Genomic DNA, 13,250 nt, shown 5'->3' on the forward strand with positions numbered 1-13,250 from the left:
TTTTTTTTATAAAAAAAAAAAAAAAAAAAAAATCATATACTCCGATTTGTTTTCTGATTTTCTCCGGGGGAAAAAAAAAAATGACGGCTTGTATAAGCAGTGGCGGAGGAGGAGCAGCAGCGGCATACAGTTTCGAGTTAGAAAAAGTAAAGTCACCACCATCAAGCTCAACAACAACGACGAGAGCTACTTCACCATCATCAACAATCTCGGAATCATCAAACTCACCACTAGCAATCTCAACGAGGAAGCCAAGAACACAGAGGAAAAGACCAAACCAGACATACAACGAAGCAGCTGCTCTTCTCTCCTCTGCTTACCCAAACATCTTCTCCTCAAACTTGTCGACCTCTTCTAAGCAAAAAAAGACTTCCTCAAACTCTCATCACTTGTACGGTACAACAAATGTCAAATCACCACTCCTCAGTGACACCGACGACTCCTCTGATTTGCTTCTCCCTTACGAATCAATCGAAGAGCCTGATTTCCTGTTTCATCACCACCACCACCCGACGATTCAATCCAAGTCGGAGTTTTTCTCCTCCTCCGAGCTTAAAGAAGTCAACTCCGGCGGTGGTGGTAGTTACGTTTATCAGATCGAAAAACTCGATTTTTCCGACGAGTTCGATGCTGAATCGATCCTCGACGAAGAGATCGAAGAAGGGATCGATAGTATAATGGGGACTGTGGTGGAATCGAATTCGAATTTGGGGATTTACGAATCTAGGGTTCCGGCGAACAACCGTGGCGGTGGAAGAAGCTCTAATCGAATCGGAAAATTAGAACAACAGCTCATGATGATCAACTCATGGAACCGAAGCTCCTCCAACAACGGATTCAAACTACCGTTAGGTCTTGGCTTAAAAGGAGCTCTCAGAGAGAACCATGACCCAAACTTGTATAAATTTCATACCGTCGATTTCGAACAGATCTCGCCGCGGATCCAAACTGAAACCGCGATCGCAGTCGCAACCGTTGATGATGATGAGAAAAAGTCGATTGGAGGAGGAGAGAAGAGCAAGAAGACGACGACGAAGAAGAAGAAGAAGATGGCGGCGTTGGTAACGGAGTCGAAGAGCTCGTCGGCGGAGGAGACTATTACTACTACTACTACAACTACTGCGGAGGAGGAGACGACGAGGAGTTGTGAGAAGAGAACAACGACAGGTCCGTTGTTGAAGCTTGATTACGACGGCGTTTTGGAAGCTTGGTCTGATAAAACGTCGCCGTTTCCTGATGACATCCTTGGGACGGAAGCTGCTACTGGTATCGACGTCAATGTATGTACACTCTATTCTATAACTCTTCTTTTGTTAATCACGCCGTTAAAATTTCGATATTTTCTATGTTTTATTTTTATTTTTTAATTAATGGGTTAGTTTTGTCTGATACTATTAATTTAAATTATTACGTAACTTATATTTTGAGATTCTGTTCTTACTAGTTATATTCTGCCACGTGGCTCTTTGGGCGTGTGTTCAGTGCAATTAAGCTACTATATCATAGTTTTGAAGTAGTAGTAGTATCTGACAAGAATTTATTAAATTTTTTTTTTTTTGTGGAAAGTTCTTAATGACTTTTTTCTTGTAACGTTTGTTTTATAAAAAGTAAAAACCCTTTGACTTTTGGTACATGGTCTTTTACTCTTTTTTTTTTTTTTTTTTTTTTTCCTGATTTCATTCAATTAACTAAATTTTAAAAAGATGCTTTTTATTAGTCCAAGGAGAACTTTATAGACCTGTGCACGTGAATTTTCACGTAAAGGATAAATGAAAGAGGTTCGAAAATTTTCTTTTGTATATATCCACTTCGTAGAATTTTACTCTTTTTAGCATAAAGCAAACAACAATGCTAACTTGGGATTCATTTCCACTTTAGCCGTATCTATTTTAATAGAACTGTGCCTACAAGGTTAATTTACATATCAGACTATATGATTGATGATAATGACATTGATTGGGATTTTTTTTGTTACTGTTGATGTTAGAAGTGAACTGATGTGGTGTCTTTTGGAGCAGGCTAGATTAGCTCAGATTGATTTGTTTGGAGACAGTGGAATGCGAGAAGCAAGTGTTTTGAGGTACAAAGAGAAGCGTCGAACTCGTCTGTTTTCGAAGAAAATCCGATATCAAGTTCGCAAACTCAATGCTGATCAACGTCCTCGAATGAAGGTATCTCAACCATCTTAATTTGTGGTTAAAAAGACATGTAGGTTTTTTTTTACCATCCATTCGTATTTTTGTTTTAATTGTTCCTAAACTGGTTTTTGAAGATTACTTTAAAGTTCTAGTGTAGATGGAGTTTTTCTTTTTGAATAAAGATCAAATAAAGTTTTCTATTGGGTGTCTTTCATGAACCAAATCGAACAAGTAAAGGGAAACTACTAATTTGATTAAAACTGTTTAATATGAAAACTGTCATCTAAATGGAAGAAAAGGTTAATTGTGTACACTTCTAATGACAACAAACCAAGTAATAACGTTACATTGGGGTCAAGGGATATATATACACATTGGATTTTGATTAAGACAAGAACCTAATATTAATGTTTCACTTCTTTTTGTGGTTGGTGATGGGATGGGAACAGGGACGATTCGTGAGAAGGCCCAATGAGAGCACTCCAAGTGGACAAAGATAACAAGGATAAAAGAGCCTAAAGATTCAGAGTCCTTCTATCTATCTTTTCTCTTTTTCTAATGTTTATTCATTTTTAGTTTTTGTATTAAAAAATTTTGCACCCTCCTTTTTTTTGGTCTTAATTTTATGGTCCCCTTGGTTTATAATTTAGGTTTTAGTCCTTAAATAAGGATGTATATGAGGGAGATTTGCTGTAGAGAGTGGGGGATCAAAACAAATAAAAAAGCTTTTTGATATTAATAAAAACATAAATATCAAGGTTTTAATGACTGACTCATGAAGCAATGAATGTGGGAGAGGCTCAACAACAAAAAAAAGTTTCAGAGACAAGACATGGACTTTTTCACCAATCCCAATGGCTCAAACTATGTTAGCAGGGCCTTGTCCACCTGTTTGTTTCACTGCCCATTGCTTGTTTGAGTCATCAAAACCGGTGACAAATCATTGATACGTCCCAAAGATCTGTCGTTTCTCTTCTTTAACAATGAAAACATTATAATGAGAAAAACACATACTTCCCCTTTTCAAAGAGAAAAGCAGGAGATTGCAGAGAGTTGCGAAAATAGAACGCTCATCGCAAGAAATGTGTAAAGCTCATTGATCGTATATATAATACCAAGAAGATATCGTTTGTTATATACAGAGTTATTATATATATATATATGCATGAAACAAGTGGAAACTTAAAATCAAACCAAATGATCCAATCAATTCAAGGGTAAATATTTTCAGGCCAATGTCCTTGTGGAGACACCTAGTTGCATTCCAACACGAACTAGTGTCTCTAAGGACCTACCACTGTTAACCAATAGATCCTCATCGATCCGGATCGAGTCCTGCAACATGTGTTAAGTGAAAAAAATAAGTTTGATGAAGACTAAACCAAAAAAAAAATCCATCTGAACAAAACGTTGAAAATATGATGTGTTGATAAGGGAAGTCGATAAATTCTTTTTTAGAGAAGTCTGGTTAGTGAGGGTTTAAATAAAGAGACTTCTCACCCATATGAAGCTTGTCTATCAGTCAAGAACCCTCCGGTCATCACTTGATTACCCGTTCCTTCGTCAAAACAAAGAGTCATATGAATCATTGCGTTGAGCTTGTCAGAGAGTTGAGCCTCACCACACACCGGGCAATTATTTATTATTGGCTCCCTGTATCAGAGAATTCAAGTTACTAAGGATTTTAGGAGGTATACATTGAATTGTTATGAAAATATTATCTGAAAAAGTAGAAGTGAAAATCAAAGGGTCATTAATTACTTTTCTTGTTGAAGAGCAAGAAGTGCAGCCAACTCGTCAATGGTCACAACACCGTCACCATTCAGATCAGCAGCTCTGAATAACTCCTCTTTCTGGTAAATAAGTCAGTGAAATGTGAAAACATCAAGTCCACCTTCAGCAGAAATGCAGCAATCTATCATCTCGATCTGCTGAGCGGCATAGTTTAATATACTTGAAACTTTTCAAACACTAATGAGACAAAAACAAAAAAACTCATGCATCTACTAATGACATAGGTGTGACAAAGATGCTTTAAAGTCTAACCTTTTTAGCAGCTACTAAATTTCCAAAAGCCTTTATTAGACCAGAGAACTCCGAAAACGAGAGTTGTCCATCTTCATTGTAGTCCTGCACATTGTCAAAGAACTCCAACTATAAAAACTGTTTATTTCTGATACTCTACAAAATTTTGTTTAAGAGAAGCAAGAAACATTGAAGTGTGCCATAGAAAGAACATACCACTATGGACAAGATACGTTTTGCAAAGCGCTTCTCGCTTTCAACAGGATCCTGGAAAGATTCAGTAACCAAAACATCAGACACCATAGCTCTTTCATTTTCTCAAAGTTTTTTTTTCACTAGTAGTATATACCTCAATAGCGCATGAAAGGGAAATGGTGACTTTGGATGATGTTGGATCTAACAAGTCAAATGACTTAGAAGCCGACTCAGGTTCCTGTATCATGCCAAACAATGCGAAATTTCTCATCTATACTATATCATTCATGGCCTTGTAATATTTTACTACAAGCTCAATACATCAAGCAACAAAAAATTTTAATTACTGACCTGCACTACAAAATCGAATATATCAAGCTCACAATAACCGACGATTTTGTTCCTCGAGAGCTTATTGGTCTGCACCAAGAAAGGATGATCCTTTCAAATCAAAGAAGCAAATATCATGTAGCAAACTCAAAAAATCTGGATAATAGAGAAACCTCAAATACTGAAATCCTAACGAGACTTGGTCCATTTTTCTCCAAGAGAAGCTTCTTTTCCTATTTACAAAGAAACACAAACCGTATTTTTAGATTAGACAGAAGTGAAGAAACAGAACCAAAAGTAATCAAAAGACTTACAGAGTTCCAACTTGGCTTCTCTGTACTGCAAATTTAACAGAAACAGAACAATTATCAATACTCCTTGGAACTTTACGAGGGAAGAATTAGAAGAAGAAAAAATGAAAGCTAAGAATATATATATATATATGTATATATGGCAGAGACTTACGTATCTGAGATCTCAGTTCTAAAAGTCTGTTCACCAAACGAAACACAAGCGAGCCACTTGTCCTTAAACTTTATATCCGCCTGCCAGAGAAACAAAAACTACACTTTTCACATCACTAAAACGTAAAACGTAAAAAAAATAAAAAACCTAAGATGAACGAAGGAAATCGTATTTCATACGCCAATGAGAGTGAGAAGGGCAATGCCGGAGAAATTTTCGGCGGATACAGCTTTTTGATTAACCACTCCGGCAGAGTTTCGAGAACAACGACTACGTAGATGACGACGGTGAGTGCGAAACTTTTGAAGCTTCTGTATTAGCCTTGACCTTCGCGATCCTTTAGCCTCCCTTGAGTTTCCGTTTCCCATACCTCTCTGTTTTTCTTTTCCTAACGCACCTGCTTTGATTAACGGATCGAAGATTGAGAGAGAGAGAGAGAGAGAGAGAGAGAGAGATTTATATGGCCAAAAATGTTACAAAATGTGACCGTCTCTTATATTTAATTTATATGCCATACTCTGTTTTTTTTTTTAATTCGGCTCTGTTTTTTTTTTGGGTTGGTTCAAAGATTCGGCTGTGGTTATATAAAAAAATAAAAAATTATAAAGATAGGAATACAAATCGGAATGTTTTTCAGTGGTCATATCTTCCACCTACGCTACAGAACGTTTTTGCAATTTTCTATACTAAATGAGCATATAAAGAAAATCTTTGATGATTTTGTTTTCTATGTAAAGTTGTTATAAGCATATAAAGAGTAAACTTAGGATGAACCTTTGGATCACTACGCATTGTCTACGTAGTGTTAACTTAGTGTTCAACACAATGAACTCTGCGACCGTATTTCAAATAACTCGATTTCAATTAATCAACACAGGCAATATTTATATACTTGTTGAGTTGTTGATATAAAAGCTCAAATTGAAGAATATTTTGAAAATGTTTATATTGATTGACCTCTTCTAAAATAGTCAGTCTTGGTGCTTCCTTTGTTGTAAAGCGTGTGATTAGGTAGAGTCTTGAATCTGATTCTATTCGTGGTTAAGGCTGTCCATTGTTGAGTGATTGATTCTCTATCAAACAAATTTTTTAAAAGAGATAGAGAGAAACGTTTTAAAATCATTGAATACATAAAATACTCAATTCAAGAAACGAGTAGTTTACTTACTTTACTAGCTAGCTTTGTTTTAGTCCTAGCTAGCTATTTGTATGCTTAAGCTCCTTTCAAGCTATAATACCTTAGAACAAAAAAAGGGAATAAGATCACGACTACTTCGAAACAAAGCATGTAATTAGAACAAGCACGGATCCATATGAGGTTCCCCTTGATTAATGATTAAATGTACTAACCATAAACAGAAAAGTCGTCCAATTATGAAGCATAGATATAGATTGTAAAGAGGTACGTGCGATATTAGAGAGTTAGAATCAGATTGAAGTACTTGTGATCTAATTAACTCTTAAAGAGTAGTCATTTGGATTTTTAGAAACTTGATCCAAATTATGTTTCTAGAAGAGTATCTGAGCTACAATGTTAACATATAAAACTTCAAAACGCATAAATAAATAAAAGTTTTTTCATCCGAGAAAAGTAATTAAAAACATATATAAGGATGATATCACAAAATAACGTTGTTGTGAGGTAGGTCGACCCAAGCAATGCGTTTAGACAAATATGTATTTGTAGGAAGACCAGAGCTTTTCTCATCAATGAGGGAATAGTATACGCTGTGTGGCTCCTTAGCCGATAGATACATTTTGTTCCTCTCCTTGGCCGAGAGACTAGCTCTTATAAAAGAGCCAGGGTAACTTGCAAATATTGTCAAGCCACCAACATCTCTCTTCTCTTCCCATACCATGTATTTGAAGTTTAGTTTAAACACTGATGGGTTGTTGTCGGTTGAGGTTGAGCATCTCCAAGATGTGCCAAGTCCTTACATACAGATCAAAGGGGCAAACAAAGAAGCTGTGACAGCTGCTGGTTCAGCTCTCAAACTGGATGGTTCATACACAACAAAGGTTCCATTTCGAAAAACCTTTCGTTCTTGATCTTCACTTGCGTATGATACACAATCAATCTTAGTCGGTTTTGTGTTTTCGTGAATGAAGAGTTATCTTCAAATAGTGTTGGAAAGACTGCCACCAGTGCAGAGAAGTTCAAGTGGAATCCATACACAGCAAGCAGCACGGTTGCAAGAACTTGTGGAATTCATACAATCTCAGGTAATCAAAAGTCTCCTCAATCCTCTTCTCTCATTCCAAGTTTCGATGTCTCTCAAATGGTTCTCATTGCCTTTTAATGGTTTTACATCAAAAAAGGGAAGTAGCAACAGTGTCTCGGAATCATCACCAAGAAGAGATGGTTCTTCCATAGACAACGTTTTGGAAGATATGCAGTCAAGAATTAAACGACTCGAACGTTGGCACACCATTAATACGGTATCGTTTAAGATCATCGTGTTAAAACACCAGTCACATCTTTACTTTCTTCCTGTTTACATTATATGATGATAAAAAGTAACAAATAAAAATTCTTTCTCTGGTAATTTTCCTTTCTTCTTTTACTTATTTGCTTTGACCAAAAATAATCTAATCACAGAAAAAACAAAAGGGTCGAATACTTAACCTGTGGGAATATCCAATATACTGTAAATATACCCAAAAGCGTCTTCTTTTTGTTTCTCTTTTTGTTTACCGAGTCCCCCAGACATTGTAACTATCATTGTTTAGTATTAAAAAAAAAACTCACAAGTAAGCCAAAAGGGGTTTTATAACTTTATTAGTCCACAATATTGTACTTTCACTATCTTTACTGTATCAGTATTAGTTTTACATTTTTATAATATAAAAGCATGCGGTAAAAATTAAAGAATCCCTGAGACGTTGTCAAAACACAAAAAAGCCTAACTCAAAGAGATAGATATGTTGGTTACAATCCCCTCCGATGTATCGAATTCCGGGGTCGTTCACTCGAAAGGCCTCTTTAAAACATCCTAAATAGTTAATTCGAATTAAATTGAATGATTTTTTTTTGTTTTTCTTTTTGCCATGAATGTTAAAATAAATATATAACAACTCAAGAATATATTGAATTTCGTTGTTAAAATTATTATAAACTAAACTTTGTTGAATGTTTTTCTTTCTAAAACTTTATGTGAGAGGCCTATATATATTTAAGAGAGTAAAGTGTATTTGAAAGCACCAAATAGCTGCAAAACAAATGAACTATTCGGTTAGAGAGGAGATATAAAATATCTTAGGCTAATGGGAGAAGATTATGTTTGTAGTAATCGATATTAGAGAGATTTTTAGAAACTTGATCCAAATTAGGTCATGTGCATTGGGGGTTTCTCACCTAGATTCTGAGTAATATTAAAAACAAAAATAATGAAAAAGTTGAGAGATGAGAAAGAAGAGATTCTCATACGAGAAACCATGAGAAACTTGGTGAGAGACTTATGTCATTCATGATATTATTTTATTAGTTTTAATTTATCTTTTATATTTTTTGATTTAAAACAAAAATTATTTTATATGAAATAGATTAAAATAATATATCTGAAAAACTTTTACTTGTTCTACCAACGCACATGCCCTTATGTTTCTAGAAGAGTATATGAGCTACAATGTTAACATATAAAACTTCAAAACGCATAAATAAATAAAAGTTTTTTCATCCGAGAAAAGTAAAAACATATATAAGGATGATATCACAAAATAACGTTGTTGTGAGGTGGGTCGACCCAAGCGATGCGTTTAGACAAATATGTATTTGTAGGACGACCAAAGCTTTCCTCATCACCGAGGGAGTAGTATACGCTGTGTGGCTCCTTAGCCGATATATACATTTTTTTCCTCTCCTCGGCCGAGAGACTAGCTCTTGTAAAAGAGCCAGGGTAACTTGCAAATATTGTCAAGCCACCAACATCTCTCTTCTCTTCCCATACCATGTAATTGAAGTTTAGTTTAAACACTGATGGGTTGTTGTCGGGGTGGTGCAAAACCATAACAAAAATGTCTCCTTCATTCTCCATCATAAACACTCGCCTACCGAATTCTTTGAGGACCAACGGTGGGACATGACCAGGGTTTCACTGGAAGAATATTCCAAGTTTCTTTAGACGGGTCGAAAACGCTGAGATAGCCGGAGGTACTGAGACAATAGAGCACACCATTCGAGAAGACACATTTGGTCCACATGCCTCTGGGTGGTCGGGTTCTAAATCGATGGACTTTCCATACGGTTTCACCAGGCTGCCAAGAAGTAATCACAGAATTTTCGTGACTATAGCTGGTTAACGAGATCACCAAACAACTATTTGATGTAGGAGCGGTTGAAAAAGATAACTGATTAACTGAGAAACTGCCAGACGACCTTTTGGGTAAGTTGATACGCTCCCGGGTAAACGGGTTAAAAAAAAACCGGTTTTGAGTAACTAGCTGAAGACACAAGCAACCAACCATCCTTATCCTTAGAACAAGATATTTCACTGCCCTATAACCCCTTTAACTCCGGAGAACTTTGGTAGTATGTTTGAGACCGTGATGGGTCGAAAAGAATGTACTTTCCTCTTTTTAGATAAAAAAGCCAAGGAAGAGGAGGCTGTAACTTCCTCTTCCTCACAGAAACAGCTGCTTCATACCATGTCTTGCAGACAACCGAGGCTTGTATGTTAGCTTTTAATCCTAGGCAGGACAATATCGCTTGCAAGAGATTTGACGGAATATTTTGTTGGAAGTTGATTCATTGCTTAATCCTACAAAAGAGAAACAGAGAAGAGCTTAGAAGAGTAAGCAACAGAAGAAGACGTCGGAGAGAAGAAGAAGCGTTGGTCGTAGGAAGAAGAAGAAGAAGATTAGAGAAAAAGGCCTTTGGGCCATAAAAGTGTTGAAGCCCAATGTTAATGGGTTTGGTTGCTTTAACTTATGTGTTTAGGTTAGAAGTAGTATTAGTATAAATATGTTGTATTGTTGTAAGAGACAAGTATGTGTGTGAGATTAAGGAGAAAGAGGTTGTAGTGGCTAAACCTAATCTCTAAGAGATCCATCATCAAGAACAAGTAACAATGTAGACATAAAAGAGATATCTCTCTAATTGTTCTAGAGGGTTTGTGAGTGAGAAACAAATCAAGAAAAATAGAGAGATGAGATGAATCTAACCTCTAAAGAGAAGTGAGGTCAAGATTCCAACATGGTATTAGAGCTTAAGATCCCTGGAACCTGCAAGAAGAAGAAGGGGTTGAGGCCGAGAGGGAGAAAGAGTCAGTCAAGGAAAGACTGAAGTGGAGAAGAGAAAGAAGGGAGTACGAACCTGAGCTTGGTTAGAGAAGACCATCAGATCCGAGAGACAAAAGATGAGAGGCAGCCACAGAAGCTGCTCGATGGAGCAAGCCTGCAGTCAAGTAAGGAGGTTGTGAGGGAGAAGAAGAGAAAGTCGTGATGAAGAAACGGTAAAGAGAGAAAGACAACCAACCTGCTGTTCAAAGCAAAGCTTGTTGGGTGAGAAAAGAAAAGCCTGCACAAGGAAAAATGTTAGGCCGAAAAAAAAAAAAAAAAAAAAAAAAAAAAAAANAAAAGAAAAGAAAAGAAGAAAGAAGAACAAAGCTAAAACTATGTCGGAGAAGGAGAGAAGGAAAAGGATGTGGTGACAAGAGCACCATCAGCCACCACAAACACTTTCACACCATACCTTCAAGAGCATCCAAGAAGGCGAGGAGCTCTCTGGAAGAAGCTGTGGAGATAGTGCGGATGTGAAGACAGAGTTGTGGGGTGATTTCTATTCCTGTTTTGACATGGTGAAGTGAAGCTTGAAGATGTTTGGTGAAATTGAGGATCCATGTGGTTCTCCAACTTAAACAAGAAGAGAAAAGAAGCCAAGGTTAGAGAAAGACCAAAGCTAATGGTGGTGTAAGGAATCAAACAAACCAAATCGGGCAGAGCCGAGGTTGATGATTCAATAAACCAAAAAAGGCTAGGGTTAGAGAAAAACCAACGCAAAGAGAAGAAGACTGCAAAAGAAGCTGAGGCAAAGCAGGAAGGGAGGCACCACATCAATGGTGTCAAGAAGAGTGGGGCTGAAGCAGAGAAAAAGCTCAGTCACCAATGAGAGGAAGCTGCAGTCATGAAAAGAAGTTCTCATGAGGTTAGTGTGCATAAAAATCAAAGTTCAAAGATCAACAAGACTCAAATTCAAAAGAGATGGATTGAGAAAGAAGGTTGAGGCTGAGAAAAAAACTATGAAGCATCAAACCAAGAGGGAGAATTTCTGGTTGAGGTTGACGATGAGAGAGGTATGCTTACGTTTGAAAAAGTTTTTGATTACTCAAGTTGTGTTGGAGATTCTGGAAAAACCAAATAGACCGAGGTTAGAGAAAAACTTTAGGTGATGGTGAAAAGAACCAAATAGACTAAAGTCAACCAAAGTGATGGTTTAGAGAATGGAAATGCACAACTTGGAGAAGCAAAGACTCAAAGTAAAGAAAGTGAGAATGCATACCTGAAGTTGAGAGAAAGGCACAAACTATTATTGGAGAAGCAGAGATCAATGTAAAACCAGAAGGAGGATGTTCACCTAAGAGTGAAAGGGAGCTACGAACTAGCTAGAAAGAGAAAGATCAAAGCTTAAACCAAACAGAAGAACAAAGGAGGCTTACCTAAGAGAGGGAGCTGACGACGTGAACAAGAGTCTGAACAAGAGTCAAGCACAAGATGGTGATCGAAGAGGACACCAAACAGAACAAAAGAAAGCTCACCTTAACGGGAGCTGGATCTGGTTGTAGAAGCACAGAGGAGAAGCTCACGAAAACATTTGAAAGAGACTTGCAGGGATAGAGATTAAGCACAAGGCTGAAGTCTTACCTGCAAGGAAAAGAAATTGGTCAAAGAATTGATCAAAGAGATTCAGAGGAGGTGCCAAGAAAATATGTCAAAGAGAGGACAAATATATTTGCAAAAGGAGGAAACTGGATCCACAGAGATTCAGACTAAGAGGGAGATTCAAGAGCTAGCTTGCAAATGAGCTAAGTCAACATCGTGAAAGAAGAATGATTGAAGATATCGGAGAAGAAGCAAAAGCAAGGCAAATTAAAAAGAGAGAATCCACTCGAAACACAAGAGAACGAAGAAAGCTCACCTGGAAGGGAGCTGAAGAAGGCTACAAGGAATGGCTGATGAAGACGTAAGGAATCTTGCGGAGGAGTCGTGATGAACGGTCATGGATCATACTTGCAGGAGACGGAGATAAAGCCACAAGGCTGAATTACCTGCAAGAAAGAAGAGAAACATGGAGAGAAAGAAGAAAAAGCTCAATTCATGGAGAATAAGAGCAAGAGGGAGATCTAAGGCAGAGGTATGCACAAAATAAAAATAATCTGTAGGGAAAGAGTCTCACATTGAAGAGCTCATGAAGAATGAGACGATGAGGGAGCAAGTGAACTTACCATGAGCCTAGTTGATGTCGTCAGAGAGAGAAGGGATTCAAATCCCTAATTTATAATTTTGAGGATTAAGCAAATGAATCAAGAGGGAGTGTTGGAAGTTGATTCATTGCTTAATCCTATAAAAGAGAAATAGAGAAGAGCTTAGAAGAGTAAGCAACAGAAGAAGACGTCGAAGAGAAGAAGAAGCGTTGGTCGTAGGAAGAAGAAGAAGAAGATTAGAGAAAAAGGCCTTTGGACCATAAAAGTGTTGAAGCCCAATGTTAATGGGTTTGGTTGTTTTAACTTATGTGTTTAGGTTAGAAGTAGTATTAGTATAAATATGTTATATTGTTGTAAGAGACAAGTATGTGTGTTAGATTCATCTCATCTCTCCATTGTTCTTGATTTGTTTCTCACTCACAAACCTTCTAGAACAATTAGAGAGATATCTCTTTTATGTTTACATTGTTACTTGTTCTTGATGATGGATCTCTTAGAGATTAGGTTTAGCCACTACAACCTATTTAGATCCCATAATCTTGTAATACACTTCTTCTTTTGATCCATGGTTTTCTCTACTGCATCCGAAAATTAGAAGAATTTAAGGTTAGATCAAACGTATGAAAGCAAAACCTAAACCCTACTTCAGATTTCGGTTGAGAAAAGTAAGAAAAGTAAA

At 37.0% G+C, this 13,250-nt stretch overlaps 3 protein-coding genes across 3 annotated transcripts; 2 read left to right on the plus strand and 1 right to left on the minus strand.

Moving 5' to 3' along the window:
* LOC104726272 (protein CHLOROPLAST IMPORT APPARATUS 2-like) lies at positions 8-2,779 on the plus strand. The gene is made up of 3 exons (XM_019232912.1): positions 8-1,280; positions 2,019-2,171; positions 2,588-2,779. The coding sequence occupies exons 1-3, from the start codon at positions 81-83 to the stop codon at positions 2,636-2,638; spliced, it is 1,404 nt and encodes a 467-aa protein (XP_019088457.1). The 5' UTR covers positions 8-80; the 3' UTR covers positions 2,639-2,779.
* LOC104726271 (phosphatidylserine decarboxylase proenzyme 2-like) lies at positions 2,744-5,606 on the minus strand. Its single transcript, XM_010445092.2, has 11 exons — positions 5,333-5,606; positions 5,154-5,233; positions 5,003-5,027; positions 4,862-4,921; positions 4,710-4,778; positions 4,513-4,596; positions 4,380-4,430; positions 4,185-4,268; positions 3,900-3,991; positions 3,639-3,791; positions 2,744-3,473 (listed from the first exon to the last, which is right to left on the minus strand). The coding sequence occupies exons 1-11, from the start codon at positions 5,519-5,521 to the stop codon at positions 3,422-3,424; spliced, it is 939 nt and encodes a 312-aa protein (XP_010443394.1). The 5' UTR covers positions 5,522-5,606; the 3' UTR covers positions 2,744-3,421.
* On the plus strand, positions 7,011-7,661 carry LOC104728954. Its single transcript, XM_010447862.1, has 3 exons — positions 7,011-7,172; positions 7,263-7,376; positions 7,473-7,661. Exons 1-3 carry the CDS (start codon positions 7,011-7,013, stop codon positions 7,659-7,661), a joined length of 465 nt encoding a protein of 154 aa, XP_010446164.1.

This window comes from Camelina sativa, chromosome 11, assembly GCF_000633955.1.
Source record: "Camelina sativa cultivar DH55 chromosome 11, Cs, whole genome shotgun sequence".
In the NCBI taxonomy this organism is placed as follows: Eukaryota; Viridiplantae; Streptophyta; class Magnoliopsida; order Brassicales; family Brassicaceae; genus Camelina; species Camelina sativa.